This window comes from Rana temporaria, chromosome 10 (genome assembly GCF_905171775.1).
Source record: "Rana temporaria chromosome 10, aRanTem1.1, whole genome shotgun sequence".
Taxonomy (NCBI): domain Eukaryota; kingdom Metazoa; phylum Chordata; class Amphibia; order Anura; family Ranidae; genus Rana; species Rana temporaria.
In genome coordinates this window covers 13,073,809-13,097,298 of record NC_053498.1, presented here as the reverse complement: position 1 = coordinate 13,097,298, position 23,490 = coordinate 13,073,809, and the positions used below count along the sequence as shown (strand labels likewise).

The following is a 23,490-nucleotide window of genomic DNA, read 5'->3' as shown; positions in this document are numbered from 1 at the left end:
AGAATACAAGAATAAAGGACGGGGGAGGGAAGGAAGAAATGCAGTTAAAAATGCAGGAAGGAAATAAAAGAAAGGCAGAAGTAAATGTAGGAAGGGCAGAAGGAAGGGGGAAGGGAGAAGAGCAGAGATGAGAGAAGGAAAGAAGGAAAAAGGGAAAGAAGGTAGAAAAGGGAGAGGGAACAGGGAGAGGGGTGGAAGGAAGAAGGAAGCAAGGATGGAGGGGGAAAGAATACAAAGTAATGGGGTAGAGGAGGAAGCGCAGAAAGGATGAAGGAATAACGAAGGAAGGAGGAAGGAAGGAAGGGAGCACTGATGAAGCTAGGAGGGAAAAAAATGCAGGATATAGGAATGGAAGGAAGAAGGAAAGGAGGAGGGAAGGAAGTAGTGATGGAAAGAATGAAGGAAGGAAATAATAGAAGGAAAGCAGGGAAGACATTGAGGAAGGAGAGAAAGGAGAGAGAGGAGAAGAAAGGAAGGAAAGAGGAAAAAAAATGTATGGCAGAAGGAAGAGAGAAGATAAGGAAGGAAAAAAAAGGGGAAGAAGGAATAAAAGACTGTAGGAAGGCACGAAAAAAAGGAAGGCAGAAAATGGAGAAACAAGGGAGGAAAAGAAGGGAGGAAAGAAAGAAGCAAGAAACTATAGAGAAACAAAGTATAGGTAGAGAAGGATAGAGAGGAGGGAGGAAGAATGAATGAAGGAAGGAGGAGGGAAGGAAGAAATGCAGAAAGTAAAAAAGAGAAAATGAAAAAGGCAGACAAAAGGCAAATGGAAGGAAGAGCAGAAGGAAGGAGGAAGGGAGGAGAGCATAGATGAGAGAAGGAAGGAAAGGGAAAGAAGGCAGAAAAGGGAGAGGGAATGAGGGGGAGGGGGTGGAAGGAAGGAGGAAAGAAAGGAGAAGGAAAAGAATGATGAACGAGAGAGAGAGAAAAAGGATGAAAGGAATAGAGAAGGATAGGCAGAGAGAAGGAATGAAAAATAAAGGAAGGAGGAAGGAATGAAAGAGGGAAGGGAGAAGAGAAGAGGAGGACTAACGAGGAGATTTATTGATAGAGAAGAGAGAAAAAGAGACAGGATGGATTATTTAAAATGAAAACTCTCAAAACATGAATACATTATGGCCCGAATTCAGATACAACTGGAGATACGCCGCCGTAATTTCAAATCTGCGCCGTCGTATCTTTACGCCGATGAAAAAATAGGCTTCCTCCACCGACGTAACTAGCATACGCCGGCGTATAATTGTGTGCAATTTTACGCTGGCCGCTAGGTGGCGCTTCCGTTGATTTCCGCCTCGAATATGCAAATTAGAGAGATACGCCGATTCAGAAACGTACGTCCGCCCGGCGCATTTTTTTACGTCGTTTACGTACGGCTTTTTCCGGCGTAAAGTTACCCCTGCTCTATGAGGCGTAGCCAATGTTAAGTATGGACGTCGGGCCAGCGTCGAATTTTGCGTCGTTTGCATAAGTCGTACGCGAATAGGGCTGTGCGTAAGTTACGTTCACGTCTAAAGCATTGACTATTTGCTGCGTAATTTGGAGCATGCGCACTGGGATGTTTGCACGGACGGCGCATGCGCCGTTTGTTAAGAACGTCAATTACGTGGGGTCACGGCTAATTAGCATACAACACGCCCCCACCAGCCTATTTTGAATTACGCGGGCTTACGCCGGCCAATGTACGCTACGCTGCCGTAACTTTAGGCGCAAGTTCTTTCTAAATACAGGACTTGCCTCTCAAAGTTACGGCGGCGTAGCGTATATGAGATACGCTACGCCTGCCTAAAGATAGGCAGATGTTTCTGAATCCGGGCCTATATTTTTAGAAAAGCTGCTCTTTGTACATAGGCTGCTTTTCCCCTTTTATATTCTTGCTCAAAATCTCTTTCATAATCTGTCATTAAAGTGCATATATATAAGCAAAACATTTTTATATACAGTATATTTTCTATATATTGAATTTATTCAATATAGCTGCATAGTCTGTACATTAAAATGTGATATCTTCATAATTCCTATTTACAATTTACAGTCACAATTTATAAAATAAGATAATAACATTTATAATCAATACATTAGACATTTCCTGCTTAATCTCTTATTAACACCCAATGACTGCTGGTGAGACTTTGGCTTGAGGCCCACAAAGCCATCAAAATGATATCTTACTCTTGTAAATATATTGATTATCACTTTCACTAATATTAGTTATTATTTCACTTTCATTAAGTGGTTTTATTAGGTTTATTACATTTCAGATAACTTCTGCAGTCATGCATGTCTAAAATAGTACAACTGATTCAAATCCTGTAGCATAATTCTGTAATTTAATGTGTTATGTCAATTCAAAAGTAATTTTTATGCTTTTAAATCTGCAAGGTAATAAAAAATAATTCCTTGAGATCCTGTCATGAAGCTCCATCAGGATTTTTTCTTGCTTCTTAGGAAAAAAATCAGGGCCAGATTCACAGAAGAGATACGACGGCGTATATCCTGATACGCCGTCGTATCTCTGAGATACGATTGTCGTATCTATGCGGCTGATTCATAGAATCAGGTTACGCATAGATAGCCCTAAGATCCGACAGGTGTAATTGACTTACACCGTCGGATCTTAGGCTGCAATTCTAGGCCGGCCGCTAGGTGGCGATTCCATTGCGGTCGGCGTAGAATATGCAAATGACTAGTTACGCCGATTCACGAATGTACGCTTTACCCGTCGCTCTAACTTTACGTTGTTTCCGTCGAGATACGCCGCGTAAAACTAAGGCTGCCCTCTAGGTGGTCTAGCCAGTGTTAAGTATGGCCGTCGTTCCCGCGTCGAAATTTGAAAATTCACGTCGTTTGCGTAAGTCGTCCGTGAATGGCGCTGGACGCCATTTACATTAACGTCGAAACCAATGACGTCCTTGCGACGTCATTTAGCGCAATGCACGTCGGGTAATTTGACGGACGGAGCATGCGCAGTACGTTCGGCGCGGTAACGCGGCTAATTTAAATGGTGCCCGCCCCATGTGAATTAGGCGGGCTTGCGCCGAGTGGATTTACGCTACGCCGCCGCAAGTTTACAGGTAAGTGCTTTGTGAATCAGGCACTTACGCTGTAAACTTGCGGCGGTGTAACGTAAATGGAATACGTTACGCCGCCGCAGCGTAACAGATTTGTATGTGAATCTGGCCCTCAATTTTTATGTTTCCAATTGTTTCCAACATATTTTGAGTAGTTAAAAATGAACGTTGCTGGAAAATAAAAAATTGTATCCTCTGGGCTCTGTAGAAATAATATCTACCCATCCAGTCTATAGAGTGGAAGATATAGTTATTATAGGTGGTGTCCTTGCGTGGTCTGGAGATTCCTTTCCAAAAACAGACGAAAGCTTCCCCTTTGACATGCTGTATTTTTGCTGTAAAGACTTCCAGGCTTGGTAAAATCCTTTATCGACTGTCGATGACAAGAAGTAGAAGATGAGGGGGTCCAGAAAGGCGTTGCAAGTGCTGGGCAGTAGTGCTGCTTGGCGCCACCATACGCTCTCATGAGTAATGAAGCCCACTACATGTGAAATATTATAAGGGGCAAAGCATACTATGAAGACAGCCACAGTTGTCACCGCGACTCGAATGGCTTTCTTCTTGTGCTTGGCTTGCAAGTAGCATCTCATCAGTATCTGAATACAACGAGTGTAGCAAAATATGGTAATGCCCAGAGGAAGGAAGAAAAGGACAATTGAATACTCCAATCTTGCTGGTACGATCACCTCCAACTGACTAGGAGTAAAATTTTCATAACAGACCACTTTATTGTCTTGTTTGTAAAGAAACATTTCCATATAGCCTTGTTGGGTGGTCTCCAAGACGAACACAAACAACACATGGAGAAACACAATGGCCCACAGGATAACGCAAATAAAGAAAGAATATATGGGTCTCTTGTAGATCTTGTACTTAATCGGGAAAGCGGCACTCAGGTACCGACCAACGCTTACGGCAGTTAGGAACAAAACACTTGCGTAGATCGTGCTGTAGTGGACGAAGTTGTACATTGGACATAAGATCTCTGGAAGGGTCCATCCAGATGAGAAAGTTTCCATAATTTTTATGGGTAATAACATTATAAACACAAGGTCGGAGACGCAAAGGTTAATCATGTAGATGAGATTCGGGGTCATCCGGTTTCGGGCCTTCTTGCAGAAAATGTAAAAGACGAGAAGATTGGAAGGCAGTCCCAAAAACATGGTCATGATGTAAACAGCCAGAGATAGGGTGTCCAGGACCATCTTATAGGTGTCAACGGAGGGCCAAGGAATCCTTAAATGAAGACATCTTTCCTTTTGATTAGCTTGCAAACCTACAATGTCAACTATAAATACTGAATCCCAAGAAGAGTTAGACCTTCGGCAAGACCTCTTCAGCCTTTGAACAGGATAATTCTGTTGGTCTTTCCAGTGCAGAGCCGAGAGTGCTTACAACTCTACGCCGAACAGAATCTGTGATGAATTGAACAGTCAACTCTAAGCCAAGTATTAAACATCTGGATTGAAGCCAACCCATCCTTTTATTTTTCTCTCTAAAATGCATGGGAAATGGTCCATGAAAATTGATAATCTCCGCTAATGATTCTTCCGACAAGCTCGCGTAACAAGTCGTCCTTGACTAATGGCCAATAAAACCATAAATACAAAACTGATTCTATAACGTGGCTTTGGAACACTGACAATAAATTGATAAGCTGTGGTGACTTTTATAGAGTTGTAGGGGAAAACAACAGCTAGTTGTACTGGATGGAGAAAGTGTTAGCTGGTACAGGATCACGTGTACAGGAAGGGCTATTTGGATACTTGGAAACTGTTGCTAGGAGAGCATCGCTTATAGCTATAACAGACACTGGACAGCTAATGGAGCAAACTCATACCAATTATGTGAAGTAAATCTATAGTGCTTGTGAATAAACTTGTGAATAAGAGGAGATATACCTGTAGTATGCTTTGGCTGAAACCTAGGGTGTCCTGAAATGACACTGAAAAGTAAAGGTATATATAGTGTGTATGTATATAGCGTCCGCTCCATAGGGCAAGGGGGGGCAATTGACCCCCCTGGAGAATCGAGAAGGTGTTGAAGAGTCTCGCGGCCGCGGGCTGTCTGAGCGGTCCCGGGCCAGAGGGGGGGACCTGCTGTGCCCGTGCCGTGCTGATGGCTGATCTGAGGTACTGAATGAGATGGGGGAGGAGGGGTCCATCTGTGCACAGCGAGCAGAGTGGGAGGAGGGAACCTACTGTGCCCGTGCCGTGCTGATGGCTGATCTGAGGTACTGAATGAGATGGGGGAGGGGATGTCCGTCTGTGCTGAAGGGGGGTTTGTGCTGAAGGGGGGTCCATCTGTGATGAAGGGGGGTCTGTGCTGAATGGAGGGGTCTGTGCGGAATGGGGGGCTGTGCTGAATGAAGGGGTCTGTGCAAAATGGGGAGTATGTGCTGAAGGGCGGTCCATCTGTGCTGAATGGAGGGAACTGTGATGAGGGGGGGGGTCTGTGCTGAAGGGGGGGTCCATCTGTGCTGCAGATGGGTCTGTACATTCTCTAGGCTATATTTATATGGGCATGGAGTGAAGCTGAATTATCTCAAGAGCTATTTCACGCTGCCAGTTGGCCACGTTATCGGTAAAGTGCTGCTAAAAAGCGCCGCTTTACCATAGTTTTGGCTGAACTATTCAACCGCTAGTGGGCGCTTTTAACCCCTGCTAGCATTTGAAGAAAGGGTTAAATGTGTACCGCCGCTGCGGAAGCGCCCCCCCGAAAAAATTTCAGCGGACGCCCATGCAGTTAAGTTGGCCAAAGATAAATCAAAATTCAGCTGGTTCAGCAGGGACTGGCCAAATTTTAATCCATGTTTGACCGTCCCAATTCAACAGAAGTAAATCTTATTTTTTGAGTTTGATAATGGTTTAAATTCAAATTATTGTAGCCACGCCACCCTGCCTTAAAGTGTTATTGAAGGTTCAGTTTTTTTTCTTTAAATAACAAACATATCATACTTACCTCCACTGTGCAGTTTGTTTTGCACAGAGTGGCCCTGATCCACCTGTTCTGGGGTCCCACGGCGACTCTAGCGGCTCCTCCCCACATTAGATAACCTCCCTCTGGGAAGCTCTCTCCCGAGGGGGTTACCTTGCGGGCGTGCTCCTGTGTTATACACTCGGCATCCATAGACGCCGAGAGAATGACTTGGCTCCGCCCCCCGGCGCCCGCGTGATTGGATTTGATTGACAGCAGCAGGAGCCAATGGCTGCGCTGCTATCAATCTATCCAATGAAGAGCCAAGGAGAAGGGGGGCGGGGCAGACACTGCAAGGTGTTTTTTCACCTTAACCACTTAAGACCCGGACCATTATGCAGGTAAAGGACCTGGCCCCTTTTTGAGATTCGGCACTGCGTCGCTTTAACTGGCAAACAAAATTGGCATCCAATTTTTTCCCACAAATAGAGCTTTCTTTTGGTGGTATTTGATCACCTCTTTTTATTTTCTGCGCTATAAACAAACATAGAGCTTTAATTTTGAAGAAAATGCAATATTTTTTACTATTTGCTGTAATAAATATCCCCAAAAATATATAAAAAAAACTTTTTTTTCCCCCTCAGTTTAGGCTGATACGTATTCTTCTACATATTTTTGGTAAAAAAATTAGCGACAAGCGTTTATTGATTGGTTTGCGCAAAAGTTATAGCGTTTACAAAATAGGGATAGTTTTATGGCATTTTTATTAATAATCTTTTTTTTTACTAGTAACGGCGGCGATCAGCGTTTTTGTTTTTGTGACTGCGACATTATGGCGGACACATCGGGCACTTTTGACACATTTTTGGGACCATTGTAATTTTTACAGCGATCGGTGCTATAAAAATGCACTGATTACTGTGAAAATGACAATGGCAGTGAAGGGGTTAACCACTAGGGGGCGCTAAGGGGTTAAGTGTGCCCTAAGGGAGTGATTCTTACTGTAGGGGGGGCGTGGCTGGACCTGTGACATCACTGATCGTCGTTCCCTATAACAGGGAACAGACGATCACTGACATTGCCACAGAGAAGAACGGGGAAGGTGTGTTTACACTCACCTCTCCCCGTTCTTCAGCTCCTGTGACCCGATCGTGGGACACAGGTGGCGATCGGGTCCGTGGGTCCCGCGGGCGTGGTCACGGAGCTTCGGACCGGGTCACGTGCGTGCACGACCCGCGGCTGGGCACTTAAAGGGCAACGTACCTGTACGTGCCTGTGCCATTCTGCCAACGTATATCGGCATTAGGCGGTCCTCAAGTGGTTAATGCATAGGATGCATTGAGGTAAAAAAAACACGACGGTTTACAACCCCGTTAACAAGAAGAGGATTACACACAATAGGTATGTGTGGACTTCTTAATCTGAAATAAAGAAAAAGTTTTAGGCCCAGATTCACAAAGACTTACGACGGCGTATCTCCAGATACGCCGTCGTAAGTCCGAATGGCTGCCGTAGTATCTATGCTCCTGATTCCTAGAATCAGTTACGCATAGATTTGGCCAAGATACGAGCGGCGTAAGTCTCCTACGCCGTCGTATCTTGGGTTGCAATAATTACGCTGGACGCTAGGTGGCGCTTCCTTGATTTCTACGTCGAATATGTAAATGAGCAAGATACGCCGATTCACGAACGTACGTACGCCGGTCGCAATTAGTTACGCCGTTTACGTAAGACATACGCCGGCGTAAAGATAAAGCTGGTCTCTAGGTGGCGCAGCCCATGCAAAGTATGGACGTCGGAACAAGCCTATCTTTTTACTTTGTTTGCGTAAGTCATACGCGAATAGGGCTGTGCGTAAGTTACGTTCACGTCACAGGCATTGAGCCGACGTATCTTTGGGCGAAAATACGATGTGATACTGAGCATGCGCCGTTAGTTCGGCCATGCATCTACATGGGGTCAAGCCTCATTTAAATACAACACGCCCCCTACCAGCCTACTTTGAATTACGCGCGCTAACGCCGGCCCTTTTACGCTACACCGCCGTAACTTAGGACGCAAGTGCTTTGTGAATACATCACTTGCCTCTCTAAGTTGCGGCGGCGTAGCGTAAATACGATACGCTACGCTCGCGCAACGTAGAGCGGCCATATGTGAATCTAGGCCACAGTATCATTTTAAATGTGATTTTACGGGAAGATTTTTGCCAAAATGATTGGTCAGGGTAATTTTCGAATATAATAATACATCTTATCATATCAGATAAGCGAATAAACAGCGAACATTCACAAACACACTAAGTAGGCTTGGTGCCGTCCATGCTACTAGCACTTACTGTTAGTCACAGATAACAAATCATAAAGCAATAACAGATGGGCTGCACAAGTGACGTCTTTGAATAATAAGGATGTACAATGGATAAGGGAAGGTGTCATACAAGAGATGCCTGGAATGGATTGCACAGAATCTTACATCAGTTCAATTTGCTGAGATTAAGCCACCCCGGCATCTCTGTGGGACTCCTTATCTGGCAACCAGGGGCAGACTGACAACTCATGGGGCCCCCGGCAATAGAAGATTATGGGGCCCCTGTGCTTACAGATGGCCACCACGCCAGGAGGCAGTGCAGAGGCGGGGCAGCTAAAATCTCGGGATTTTCACATCAAAAGCATGTCAGTTTCGGACATATCAGGGATAGATGTAAAAAAAAAACATAGATTTTTACATACTGTCCCTGGTTTTATTGAGCCTGGCAACCCTGATGGGGCCCCCTAGTGGCATGGGGCCCCCGGGCAGTGCCCGAGAGCCCCAATGGTCAGTCCACCCCTGCTGGCAACTAAGATCCAAGCTGATATAAGCCGAATGACATTTAGATGGCTAAGGTGTACAGTATGACAACAATTGTGATATTCACAACATGGAGAGCAGGGGAAGGGGCTGGAAAATATGTAATTTACTTGCCCTTTCTTTTCCTATCTGAACACAGCGAACAATCAGTACCAATCACTCCTGTGTCTATTCATCACTGAAGCATAGTAAACTGCAGGGAGCATCAGAGCACTTCCTATTCATTCATCTGTGCAGCTGAGGTTGCAAAGAAAGGGACTGATAAATCTATGTCCTCAGCCACTTTAGGATAGGGGGGGGGGCTGTCAGGTAGGCTGTATGGGGCCCTGTGATTTCTAAAAGCAGCCCTGCCGGCATACCCCCTCAGTACCAGTCACTCCTGTGTCTATTCATCACTGAAGCATAGTAAGCTGCAGGAAGCGGAAGCATCAGAGCACTTCCTATTCATTCATCTGTGCAGCTGAGGCTGCAGAGAAAGGGACTGATAAATCTATGTCCTCAGCCACTTTAGGCTGGGGGGGGGGGGGGGACTGTCAGGTAGGCTGTATGGTGCCCTGTGATTTCTAACTGCAGACCTGCCTGCATACCCCTTATGATGTGATGGTATGCCTGCAGGAAGAACCACAGAATGACATGAAATTATATTCCCACCCAATCCATCCACTAACCCTGTAATCACCCTTTCCCCTTCATCATCTCAATATATCCTGTTTGGAAAGAAGAAAGAAAGAAAAAAGAAGGCAGAAAGGAGAAAGAAAAAAGGAGGCAGAAGGAAGAAAAAAGAAAAAAAGGCAGAAGGAAGAAAAAAAGAAAGGACAAGGAAGAAGAAAAATAAAGGAAGAAGAAAGAAAAAGAGGAAAAAAGGAAAAAGATAGAACAAGGAAGAAGAAAGAAAGGAAGAAACAGTAAGAAGAAAAAAGAAGAATATGGAGGAAGAAGAAGAAAAAAAGAAGGAAGAAAGAGAAGGAGAAGGGGAATGAGTCTAGTATTACTATGTTAAGATAATAATAATAATAATAATAATAATAATAATAATAATAATAATAATAATAATATGAATATGAATATAAGAATTGTGCCTAATTTTTTTGTGTCTCTCTCTCTCTCTCTATATATATGAATATATAAGATTTTGATAAAAAAGATATATATATATATGTTACACTTTTACCTGATAGCTATTAATCATATCTAGATTATATTTTTATGTTCTTTTTTCGAATATGATCTCTATTTACATTTAAAGGAAGTGAGGCCCTGAGGAAACAAAGATGTGAAACGCGTCGACCACCTGACTTAGTAGATATAGAGCGATATGATGTTTAATCTTGATCATATTGATCTGAGCCAATCCCTTTTATTTGTAAATGTGTAAAGATTTTTTTTTAATAATTTTGTAATGAAGATAATATTTATATATATATTAATATTTATAATTATGTTGTAAATGTCCTTCACTGGTAAAGTCCGATCAAACCGCTCTATCAAAATCTTCTATAATCTATGGATAAGGTACCCACTTAGCCCATCAATCCTTATGTATGCAGTATATATTAGAGCTGCACGATTCTGGCCAAAATTAGAATAACAATTTTTTGCTTAGAATAAAGATCACGATTCCCGCGGCGTAAAATCTTTCTCATTATACAAAAAATGTTTTGCCTAACTTTACTGGTTATTTTTTTTATTTTTTTTATTCATTAAAGTAATTTTTTTCCAAAAAAATGCATCTGAAAGACTGCTGCACAAATACAGTGTGACATAAAATATTGCAACAACCACCATTTTATTCTTTAGGGTCTCTACTAAAAAAAAATATATGTAATGTTTGGGGGTTCTAAGTCATTTTCTAGCAAAAAAAAATATTTTAACTTGAAAACAACAACTGTCAGAAAAAGGTTTAGTGTTTAAGTGGTTAAACTTTCTTAATTTACATACAGAAGTCTATTCCTTCTATTCTTTTACATCTAAAAGACAAATTGTTACAATGTTTAGACTTAACATTCCACTCATAAAGAATGTTGTAAAACTTGTCAGTGTCATGGATATGCAATAGTCTGGCAGCTTACCTGTTTCCATCTGTCCATTAGAGGCCTGACCCTGTTCTGGTTACCTTCTTATCTCCTCTCCTTCCTGTATGGCCCCACCCAGGCCATCCCAGGAAGTCTATATTAACTGTTGCACTACAGGCCTGCAGTGCTGTTCAACAGTGTTGTTTGCTGAAGTTCCTGTCTGCAGTGTGCTACGATTACCTTCCTGTGTACCGTTTTCGGCTCGTCCCTGACTTCTCCTGTTTGCCTGTGCCCTTGACCTTTTGCCTGTCCCTCGGTTACCCTTGTCTGCCTGTTGCCCTGACCTCGGCTTACCCATCACTACCGTTTGTCCTGCTTGCTGCTTCCCCTCTCTCTCTGCGGAGCGTGACCAAGGGGATCCCAGGGGTCACGACCTGGATCCAGCTGTGGCGAAAGCCATCCTCACCACTAGAGGCTCTGGTGAACACAAAGCTGGGTCTTAGACTCTGCGCCCTGTGAGATCTTGGGTTCACGCTTCCTCTCTGATAGCAGCAGTCGGCCATAGGGTTCACTACTCTGTGGTGCATCCCTGACCCCAACGGGGTGCACTTGTCACCTGGCCACAGGTGACCTGACAGTCAGACTGCCCAGAGTTTTGACAGCTGAAAGCAGAGAGAATTCTCTGAATACAAAAGATCGGGAAATACAATGGGGAAAAAAATTGCAATAATGATTCTTGACGATTAATCGTGCAGCTCTAATATATAAATATATATATATATATATATATATATATATATATATATATATATATATATATATATATATATATATATATATATATATATATATAGATAGATAGATAGATAGATAGATAGATAGATAGATATATTATATAATTATAATTGACCTAAGCTGTCTCACATTTAACAAAATAAATCCAAATCCACCTAATTACGCAGAACACAAAATATTTATATTAAAATATGTTTTATTGTGTTTAGACAAAAAAGTTAAATGTTTCAAATATAAAATTGTAATACAAAAAAAAGCATCACACGCTTATATACTCACACCAATAAATACACACATGTAATAGTAAAAAAAAAACAAGGGGGTAATAGCATTTTTTTTTCTAATAGAGGTAAGTTATACTCAAGCTAATGTTTCTTTAATGTAATCATGACAAATAAAATAGTCAGGGTCGGTTCAATGAAATGAGGGAGTAAATGTACAGACCTTTTTTTTATCTTTGGACAGAGTAGGGAAGGGTTGGAACCCCTGTCAGTCTTTTATAATTTCCTGTATCCCTGCAGTGTGGATTCACCCTCTCTCTTTGTTCTGGTGGCCGTTTTCACCTAAACAGGAAGTGGTGGAAAATCCAAAAATGTTCATGTTGTCACCAGAACAGAGGGGAAGAGTAAATATACCAGGACACCTATTCCGATGACAAGTGGGGAATTTTTGTAGCAGAGTACTCATTTACTAATAATGCTCAGATCCATGCACAAGCCTCTCTAAGGCCGCATACACACGATCGGTCAGAACAGATGAAAACGGACTGAAGGACCTTTTCATCGGTCCAAACCGATCGTGTGTAGGCCCCATCGGTCAGTGAACTGACCCTTTAACACAATATTCTGAAAGCAATCCATAACGCGCTTCATGAATGTCTCAGCTTGGCGTATTCCACCTCGGGGTCACGCTCCCGTTCTTTGTCCTTTCTATTTAAATTAGCAATGACGGAGTAATGGATTTCATCCTGGGAGTCTTCATGGGCAATCTCTGACGAGGCAATGTTCTCATACTAAAACAAGGATTGGGGAATACATATCAATACATTGCACTTAAACCCAAAAATTTCAGATTCAGTATTTTATAGAAAACATCCAGAAATTGTAATTTTGGCTAAGAAGTACCATGAAAAATATTTTTATCTGCCTAATGGCTGAAGAGGATCACTGCAGGACCACCAGAGCTGTGCATATCTGTACACCTGTGCTCTGCATTCCTAAGCTGTGCATACGTGTATAACTGTGCTGTGAATACCTGCATATCTTGGATTTGAATACTTCTATACAGGGCCGCCATCAGGGGGGTACAGGCAGTACACCTGTAAGGGGCTCGGAGGTCCCCAGTGGCCCGGATGGCAACGCCCCCCCCCTTTTTTTATATAAAATGTTATTTTTTTATTTATTTTTATATATATATATATATATATATATTTTGTTTTTATTAAAGGGCCCATATATATATATTTTTTTTTTTATTAAAGGGCCCAGAGGTCCCCAGGGCCCCGGATGGCTACCCTCCTTTTTAAAAAAAAATAAAAATAATAATAATTTATATATTTATATATATATATATTGTTTTAATTAAAGGGCCCAGAGGTCCCCAGGGGCATGGCTACCCTCCCAGAGGTCCCAAGGCACCCCCCACTTCTCAATTAATTTCATGGCCCCCCTTCTCAATTCGCGGCAGCCCCCCCGCTTCTCAATTTGAGGCGGCAGCACCCCCCCTCGGTTCTCTGATCCAGGGGGCCCATGCCTGAAGCTGTGTAAGGGGCCCCATAATACCTGATGGCGGCTCTGCTTCTATACCTGTGATATGCATACTTGCATGCCTGTGCTCTGCATACCCGTAAATACAGTATCTCACAAAAGTCAGAACACCCCTCACATTTTTGTAAATATTCTATCTTTTCATGTGACAACACTGAAGAAATGACACTTTGCTACAATGTTGTGTAGTGAGTGTACAGCTTGTATAACAGTGTACATTTGTTGACCCCTCAAAATAACTCAACACACAGCCATTAATGTCTAAACCGCTGGCAACAAAAGTGAGTACACCCCTAAGTGAAAATGTTCAATTAGCCATTTTCCCTCCCCGGTGTCATGTGACTCGTTAGTGTTACAAGGTCTCAGGTGTGAATGGGGAGCAGGTGTGTTAAATTTGGTGTTATCGCTCTCACTCTCTCATACTGGTCACTGGAAGTTCAACATGGCACCTCATGGCAAAGAACTCTCTGAGGATCTGAAAAAAAGAATTGTTGCTCTACATAAAGATGGCCTAGGCTATAAGAAGATTGCCAAGACCCTGAAACTGAGCTGCAGCACGGTGGCCAAGACCATGCAGCAGTTTACCAGGACAAGTTCCACTCAGAACAGGCCTCGCCATGGTTGACCAAAGAAGTTGAGGTCACGTGCTCAGCGTCATATCCAGAGGTTGTCTTTGGGAAATAGACGTATGAGTGCTGCCAGCATCGCTGCAGGGGTTAAAGGGCTGGGGGGGGTCAGCCTGTCAGTGCTCAGACCATACGCCGTACACCGCATCAAATTGGTCTGCATGGCTTTTGACTTTTATGGATATTATTTATTTATTGCACTATGCACTTTGGATTGGTTTGAGCTCATTTGCATATTTGCACTATATATGTTATATGTTTATGAAGATAGCTACTGCTTGTTAATTTTATCTGAACGATTCCAGATCACTCGCTATTAATATTGTGCGGGTCACTGGCACATTTGTCTTTTTTATCATCATTTATTCACTCTTACTACTCTCCACATTACTCAGTTAATGTTGGGTGGGTATATGATTTTATTCAGAGTGGAACACATTTTACACAGGAACCAGTGGAGCACATTTTGCTGACAACTTATTCACATTATGGAAATCGTTATTGATATTTAGTTTTAATTAGATCCTGTTGCAAGCGCCATTACACCCCCTTGTCATTCATTTTTTTACAATGCTTTCTTTTTTTTTTAAGGGGGTGGGGAGGAATGGACAGTGTCAGTGTGTTTTTGAATCCTGCTCATTTTGTGAGACAACACTCGCAAACTGAGTCAGAATTAAAAAAAAAAAGAATACTCGTATTGCGAAACGCTCGTTAACTGCGTTACTCGCAATCCGAGGTTCCACTGTATGTATTTTATTGGTGTATTTAGCCGTTTGCCTGGAGGCTTGCGTTATTTACATTGTAATTATTAGACACTTTCTTTCTTTATGTCTGTAGAAACTCTTTATTCATTATTGAGGACCAATCAGGAATGTCCAAATCTTCTCTTTCCATGGAGGAGGGGAAGATTTCATCAAACAGGTAAACTCACCTCGTGTGCATTGGGCACTTTCTTGACAACGCTGTAAATTGTGGTGATGTCATTATCTGCCGCGGCACTAAAAAAAAAAAAAAACAAGGAAGTATTTACAAAGACAGTTTGGCTGCTCTCTCTCATACTGCTCTTTTTTTTTTATATTTCCACATCGGTCTCAAACCAGGGAGCGGGACAGCGAGACATGCTCACGGTAACTCCGCCCTTCGCGTCTCGTCTATGGTCTCACATCACGTGTGGTTTATCCATTTTATTTATTTATCTCTTTTTTCTTTTATATTATTTTTTTTTATTATTATTATTTGTTGTTTTTTGTTTTGTATATATTTTTTTTTCTTTCAACTATTTATTCTCATACTGCTCTGTTGCAAATATCGAATATGCATTTTGACCACGTTTCCGGTGAATTTTCTGCCTGGCAATTGTAAAACATTAAAATTGTACTAAAAAAAAAAAAAAAACGCACCAAAAAAACAGGTGCAATTTTGATGCGTTTTCAATGCATTTTAATAGGGAGGTGCATTTTTGATGCAATTTTAACCACTTAAGACCCGGACCAAAATGCAGGTAAAGGACCAGGACCCTTTTTGCGATTCGGCACTGCGTCGCTTTAACTGACAATTGCGCGGTCGTGCGACGTGGCTCCCAAACAAAATTGGCGTCCTTTTTTCCCCACAAATAGAGCTTTCTTTTTGGTGGTATTTGATCACCTCTGCGGTTTTTATTTTTTGCGCTATAAACAAAAATAGAGCGACAATTTTGAAAAAAATGCAATATTTTTTTACTTTTTGCTATAATAAATATCCCCCAAAAACATATATAAAAAAAAAATTTTCCTCAGTTTAGGCCGATACGTATTCTTCTACCTATTTTTGGTAAAAAAAAATCCCAATAAGCGTTTATCGATTGGTTTGCGCAAAATTCATAGCGTTTACAAAATAGGGTATAGTTTTATTATTTTTTTTTTTTTACTACTAATGGTGGCGATCAGCGATTTTTTTCGTAACTGCAACATTATGGCGGACACATCGGACAATTTTGACACATTTTTGGGACCATTGTCATTTTCACATTTAAATTGCACTATTTATTGTGAAAATGACAGTTGCAGTTTGGGAGTTAATCACAGGGGGCGCTGTAGGAGTAATGCCCCGTACACACCATCACTTTATGTGATGAAAAAAAACGACGTTTTTAAAAACGTCACTTTAATTGACTGTGTGTGGGGGAAAACGTCATTTTATGTCTTGTAAAAAACGACCAAAAAAAATTGAAGCAAGCTTCAATTTTATGTGTCGTTTTTCAAAACGTCATTTTTTACTTCACAGAAATTGACCGTGTGTAGCAAAAAACGTTGTTTAAAACGACGTTTTTTCACCCGCGCATGCCCAGAAGCTACTTATGAAGCAAGCTTCAATGGAAAAAGTGGTGAGAACGTAACCTCACTTTGCTAGAACATTGTGAGAAAAACGATGGTGTGTAGGCAACTTCGTCTTTGAAAATTGAAGTTTCAAAAACGTAATTTTTTACTTCACAGAAAATGTCGTTTTTTTTCATCACATAAAGTGATGGTGTGTACGGGGCATTAGGCTTCAGCTAGTGTGTGTTTACAACTGTAGGGGGGTGTGGCTGTAGGTCTGATGTCATCGATCGAGTCTCCCTATAAAAGGGATCACTCGATCGATACGTCGCCATAGTGAAGCACGGGGAAGCCGTGTTTACGTACGGCTCTCTCCGTTCCTCAGCTCCGGGGAGCGATCGCAAGGGGGCGGCTAGAAACGAATAGCCGCGCCCTCATCCCGGATCGCTCCTCAAGCCACGGGAACCGCCGCATGTACCGGGGGGGTCCCGATCGGACCCCCGACCCACGTCTAGTCGTGCCGACTTCAAAGTAGTTCCTGCATTACTTTTTTTATGAAGTCGGATCAAAGTCGGATTCCGTATTAACAGATCCGACTTTGGCATGCGACTTGTACACGACTTGTGCATGAAGGGGAACTCCACACCAATTTTTTGGAAAAAAAAAAACAGCATGGGTTCCCCCTTTATGAGCATACCGGGCCCTTCGGTCTGGTATGGATTTTAAGGGGAACCCCCACCCTGAAAAAACAGCGTGGGGGTCCCCCCCCAAAATCCATACCAGACCCTTATCCGAGCACCAGCCCGGCCGGTCAGGAAAGGGGGTGGGGACGAGCGAGCTCCCCCCCCCCCCGGTTTCCGGCCTTGGACTTCGAGCTGAAGCCCCTGATATCTTATATCTTTGCTACCTAGTAACGCCCCTGACCACACTGTACAAACATAAACACTAGTTAGGCACACAGTTAACCCATGGATTGCCCTATATGTTAACGCCTTCCCACCCAGTGTCATTAGTACAGTGACAGTGCATATTTTTTTTTCTACTTTGGGCCATTTTTTCCCTTGGTGATCAATTTTTTTTAGAAAACATCCATTAATTTGTACCACCAAATGAAAGCCCTGTTTAGGAGTTGGGATTTGTTTTACCTTCCTCATGAAGGGGTTAATGAAATGAACGTATGTTTGGAATCCTTAGAACTGTCATTACATATAAGGCTGACCTGGAAAGGTTGCTCTGTCTCTTGGATGGAGTGGGAAAATTCACTCTGGAGTAATTGAGTTGATCGGTGGAGCTGTGGATGGAGGGGTTGGGATGTCCAATGTTGTCAGCTGACTCTCTGTGTAACTGTAAAACGCATTAGATTGAAGGTCGTCATTGTTGGTTCAATAGTCGTATGACCCAGGTCCCTTTATCATGGCAGTGCTACCTCTGAGACAATAAAAGGGGAGGTACTTGTTGGGAATGGGTGTGCTTTTTCCCATATATGGGAGTGATTTGGTGGATTTGGGGTGTGGTTTGGGGGTGAAGGGGTGGGGCTTAAGGATGTCCCAAACGGGCACCCCCCCCCCCCTTATGCATGCGTACGGCCCCCTGATCTACATACAGGGCGCCGGACTATGGATTCCAATGCTGGGTGAGTTTTTATTTTTTTTTAGCACCTGAATATAGCCAGAGGCTTTAATAGGCTTCAAAAAAGGGTGGGTTCGGGGCGCAGAGTGCTGCGCCCCAAGCCCACCCAGTTGTGTGATGATAGCGAATAAATATTTGTTATTTTCACACTAAATCTCCTCTGCGCCAATCAGGAAGCAGGTCGTGAGACACGTTTCCCGATTGGTTAAAACATCAGGCTATCCTATTGGACACCTAGTGCTTAGGAGGAGGAGCGAAGAGACGCATGGCAGAAGCCGCTCAAGGAGAGGACACTGGAGCCGCTGCCCATAGCCTGCCACCCACCAAGCTGGAGGACACCGGAGCTGCTGCCTGCAGCCCACCACCCACAATGCTGGAGGACACTAGAGCCACTGCCCACCACCCACCACACTGGAGGACACTAGAGCCGCATCCCGCCACTCACCACACTGGAGAACACTGGAGCCGTTGCCCGTAGCCCGCCACCCACCACCTTGGAGGACACTGGAGCCACTACCCGTAGCCCGCCACCCACCACCCTGGAGGACACTGGACCCACTGCCCACAGCACACTACCCACCATGCTGGAGGATACTGGAGCTACTGCCCGCAGCCCACCACACTGGAGGACACTGGAGCCACTGCCCGCAACCCACCACCCACCACACTGGAGGACAATGGAGCCACAGCCTGCCACCCACTATGCTGGAGGACACTGGAGCCACTACCCACAGCCCCCCACGCTGGAGGACACTGGAGCCGCTGCCCGTAGACCACCACGCAACAGGACACTGGAGCCACTGCCCTCAGCCCGCCATCCACCATGCTGGAGGACACCGGAGTTGCAGCCCGCCACCTTGATGGGGTAAGTGCCAGACCGACCGGCAGACAGCATGGGGGTTGGTGGTAGTGCCACGCTGCTGCTCGTCTCGGGGGGTGGTTGTTTCCCCCCCCAAATTAAAACTCACCAGCTGCCACTGCTGTACATTGTAAGTTTGCAGCATGGTACAACGTGAGAGACTGCTGCAGCAGGGGCTGGGCTGTGTCAGACATTTCAGGCAAGAACTGCGCAAACACCAGGAATGACATATGTTATATCATCTCTGTTCCGGAAGAAGATACTTACTCTGGATGATGGCTGAACAATGATGGCTTCGTCCTTCTGGAGAGAAAAGCAGAGGAAGGCCATTGTTAGGGATGGTATTGTGATCTCAGGTAATACATACCTAGAAGTGTTACATTTACATATTGGTAAGCATGCTGCGCATAACCTGAAATATGTACTGTGTCTGATGATAGGTCCACTTAAGGCCGGGTTCACATCTATGCGAATTGAGTGCGGCTTAAACCTCATCCAATACGCAGAACATTTCTAAATACATTTTTTTCAATGAGGCTGGTTCACATATGTGCGATGCATTCGCACTGCGCATTGCAGTAAAACCGTGTGCGTCTTTTGGGCATTGCGGTGCGGCTCAGGTGCGAATTCAAGCCCATTATCTTCTATGGGTACGCAGCTGATTCGCAGATGTGTTCAGTTCTCTTCAGGAATTTCTCTCATTCAGCTCAATACACTTCTCCCCCACTCTCCTCTCACCCGTTACTTCTCCCAGGTCTCCAAATTCGCATCTAAAATGTTGCTAATCTGCTGAACACTTCTCTTATCTCTCTGCTGAGATAAGAGAGCTGAAATTCGCACCGCACTAGTGTGATTCCGGCCTTAATTTAAAGAGTAACTCCATTTTTGTTGAGAAAAAAACATTCCCCTCTGGGTGATCGATGTATTCACCGCGTTTTTTGAACTTTATGAATATAATTCATATGGATTTATTTATGGACTTTACATTTTTTTATTTAACATTTTTTATTTTATTTACTGTTTGTGATTGTGTTAGACAAAATAATTGCTGCTCACTGTTTATAATTTTTTAGGGATAGATTATTCCTAACGCAGTTTTATACACTTCTTACACTAATCATAGGCTCACCTGTAGGTACAATTAACCTCTTGCCGACCAGCCGCCGCAGTTTTACTGCGGCAGCATGGCTCGGCTGGGCGAAACAATGTCAAGTTACGTCGCTTCGCCCTGTGGCCACTAGGGGCGCGCGCCGCTTGAGGCACGTGTGCGAGCCAGCTGTTTTTTTTTTTCAAAATTGTCGCTGTTCTTTTGTTTTTAGCGCAAAAAATAAAAATCAGAGGTGATCAAATACCACCAAAAGAAAGCTCTATTTGTGGTGAAAAAAAGGATGCACATTTTGTTTGGGTGCAACATCGCACGACTGCGCAATTGTCAGTTAAAGCGACGCAGTGCTGAATTGTAAAACGTGCTCTTGTCAGGAAGGGGGTAAAATCTTCCGGGGGTGAAACGGTTAAAGAGGAAGACTCTACTTCTTCTTTAAAGTCAAATAGCAGGCAGTCTGTTGAGTGGAGTATGACATTCCTAGCCATGCTACTAGATTCACTGCTCTAGCAGTCCCACCCTTATTTATTTTATCACAGGTACAAGAAAAAATTTTTTATCGTTTTTTTTTTTTTTTTTCTAATATTTGCCAATGAATTATAGAAATATATTGATCACTGGTACAACGTTTAGTTACCTTTTTCATAACAAAAAATGAAGACTCGCTTTTGTCATCAACCGATCTTCTTCGAAATGCATTCCTGATGCTGGGTATAAAAAAAAAGAAAAGAAAAATAAAACAACAGAAACAATTATAAAATGTCAGTAAATAAATCGTCAATGTGCTCTTATCATATTATATTCTAATTGTATTCACACTTCTGCATTGGCTTATATTTTGCCTCACCTGGTTCCTCTATGTCCCTCCTTCCCTGTCTCAGCAGTCAGCAGCAGAGAGGAAGACAGAACTCCTCCTACAGATCCTGCACTTGTGCAGCCACAGCACCCCCCTCCTCTCCACTTCCCCTCATTCTGCTGACTACAGTCCTCCTCCAGACCCTGCACGTTCTACTCCCCCAGCTCTGCCTCTAGGTTGTTCCTGACAGCAGTACAAGGTAATAGGGGATGCACTGTGATGTAAGAAAGGGTGAGGGGCTCTTGACTTCTGATGGTGGGGGGCTCTTGACTTCTGATGGTGGGGGGCTCTTGGCTTCTGATGGTGGGGGGCTCTTGACTTCTGATGGTGGGGGGCTCTTGACTTCTGATGGTGGGGGGCTCTTGACATCTGATGGTGGGGGGCTCTTGACTTCTGATGGTGAGGGGCTCTTGACTTCTGATTGTGGGGGCTCTTGACTTCTGATGGTGAGGGGCTCTTGACTTCTGATGGTGAGGGGCTCTTGACCTCTGATGGTGAGGGGCTCTTGACCTCTGATGGCGGGGGGCTCTTGACTTCTGATGGCGGGGGGCTCTTGACTTCTGATTGTGGGGGGCTCTTGACTTCTGATTGTGGGGGGCTCTTGACTTCTGATGGTGAGGGGCTCTTGACTTCTGATGGTGGGGGGCTCTTGACTTCTGATGGTGAGGGGCTCTTAACTTCTGATGGTGGGGGGCTCTTGACATCTGATGTAAGGGGAGTGGGGTGCTCTGCACATCAAGTCTTAGATACAGTACATCTGGCCCTTTGAGGGCAACCATAATGCTGATGCGGCCATAAATGAAGTTGAGTTTGACACCCCCTGCCCGAACCGCTTACCTGACTCTGAATCGAACAATCAGAATGATGAGAGTTAATAGGATGATGAAGGTAGAGGCCGCAATGGATGCAAACTTCCCTATAGTAGCCGGACTGTCTGCAAGACAAAAGAACAGAGCTCTGGCACTATACTGAGAGGCATCATACCATGCAACTAAAGGGGAACTTACATGTATATGCAAGGTTTGATCATTACCAAATCTCCTATCCATAGACGGGTGTACAGGGTGTGCCAGATGTGCCTGGGCGCAGATTCCCCCTGCTGCCCAGGCATCCTCCCACCTCTACCCTCTCTCTGTATCGATCACTCACTGTGTTCATTCATAACTGAAGCATAGTAACCTGTTTAGTATGCTTCAGTTTGTGAATAAACAGGAAGCTGCTCAGCACAGAGCGCTTCCCATTCATTTACTGTCCAGTGCAGCTGAGGCTGCAGAGAAAGGGGGATGCGCAATCTTTCCTCAGTTCCTTTCTTTTCCCATTGAAAATGAGACACCAGGGGTCTATTTAGACCCCTGATATTTCACCAAAGCCCTCCAATGAGGTTCCTTAACCGCTTGCCGACCGCCGCACGCAATTTTACGTCGACAGAATTTAGCAGGCAGGCAGATTGGCTTACAGGTACGTCCCTTTAAATCTGCCACCCAACGGGCGGGGGCGCGCGCCGCGTGGCTCATGAGAGTGTTCACGGGTCCGGGGAACTCGATGTTCCCGGGCGGCCCACGATTGTGGTCAGCACAGGCAGAACAGGGGGATGCCTTTGTAAACAAACCCTATTCTGCCTAGTGACACTGTCACTGATGGCTGTTCCCCGTGATCGGGAATGGTCATCAGTGACGTGCCATGTGTAGCCACGCCCCCTAACAGTAAGAATCACGCCCTAGGGAACACTTAACCCCCTACAGCACCACTTTGCTACAATGTTGTGTAGTGAGTGTACAGCTTGTATACCAGTGTAAATTTGCTGTCCCCTCAAAATAACTCAACACACAGCCGTTAATGTCTAAACCGCTGGCAACAAAAGTAAGTACACCCTTAAGAGAAAATGTCCAAATTGGGCCCAAATTTTCAATATTTTGTGTGGTCATCATTATTTTCCAGGTGGGGGTGGTATATGTGCTAGAAGGGTCAAATTTTGTTTTTCATGGGGAAGTAGGTTATGCTAGTAGGGATAACTGGAGGGTATTTGTGCTAGGAAGGGAAATTAAGTGTGGGGGGTATGTACTGGGATGGGAGATTTGGAGTGGGAACCAGAGGATGTGTACTCAGAGTGAGAAATTTAAGGAGTACGGGATTTGTGCTAGAAGTGACTCTTTTTGGGGGGGGCAACAGAACATATGAGCTGGGAGCGGGGGGGGGGGGGCCGTTTGGCATGTTCGTCCTGGGCTCTAGGTGACCTTGTCCCAGCACTGGTTCTGAGCCGTAGCCACAGCCTCCCTCCTCCCAGACCTCCAGCTAGTTGCAGATCAACAGTGTCTCCTAAATTTCCACCCAACCTCCCATAGTAGTCCACAGTGCCCTCCAGCCCTCACATTGCCCCCTGGTTGCTACAGAGCCTACAGCTCCACATAGTGCCCCCAGCAGTGTTGCACAGTGACCCCTAGCCCCCGTGGTGCCCTCTAGTCTCCCATATTGCCTCTACAAAATCAATAGATGGGTCAGTCTGAGGTTTCAGTTTGTAAAGCAGAGCTTCTGCTATACTCTGTTAGCTATCTCATAGCGCTTTGTGAATCCTTTACCCTTTAATAAAATTAAATAAATGGTAATTTTTACACTATGGCCCAGATTCTTGTACACTGGGCGTATCTCTGCGGCGGCGTAACGTATCCAATTTACGTTATGCCGCTGCAAGTTTTTCAGGCAAGTGCTTTATTCACAAAGCA

General features: G+C 44.1%; 2 protein-coding genes across 2 annotated transcripts in view; both read right to left on the bottom strand.

Annotated features, from left to right (window-relative positions):
- Positions 1-3,180: 3,180 nt before the first annotated feature.
- LOC120915996 (free fatty acid receptor 2-like) lies at positions 3,181-4,523 on the bottom strand. Its single transcript, XM_040326839.1, has one exon. The coding sequence runs from the start codon at positions 4,271-4,273 to the stop codon at positions 3,299-3,301; it is 975 nt and encodes a 324-aa protein (XP_040182773.1). The 5' UTR covers positions 4,274-4,523; the 3' UTR covers positions 3,181-3,298.
- A 7,321-nt stretch (positions 4,524-11,844) lies between these two features.
- LOC120916161 (B-cell receptor CD22-like) overlaps positions 11,845-23,490 on the bottom strand; it is a 78,514-nt gene continuing 66,868 nt past the window's right edge. Inside the window, exons 21-26 of the mRNA XM_040326982.1 lie at positions 21,608-21,704; positions 20,552-20,621; positions 19,080-19,115; positions 17,544-17,668; positions 14,962-15,028; positions 11,845-12,650 (exon numbers count right to left, since the gene is read on the bottom strand). Coding sequence (XP_040182916.1) covers positions 12,507-12,650; positions 14,962-15,028; positions 17,544-17,668; positions 19,080-19,115; positions 20,552-20,621; positions 21,608-21,704 — 539 coding nt within the window. The 3' untranslated portion in view covers positions 11,845-12,506. The remainder of the gene's footprint in view (positions 12,651-14,961; positions 15,029-17,543; positions 17,669-19,079; positions 19,116-20,551; positions 20,622-21,607; positions 21,705-23,490) is intronic.

What these genes read in the sequence shown, in the direction of transcription:
- LOC120915996 (XM_040326839.1), bottom strand. Translation starts at nt 4,273, where the DNA reads ATGGTCCTGGACACCCTATCTCTGGCTGTTTACATCATGACCATGTTT.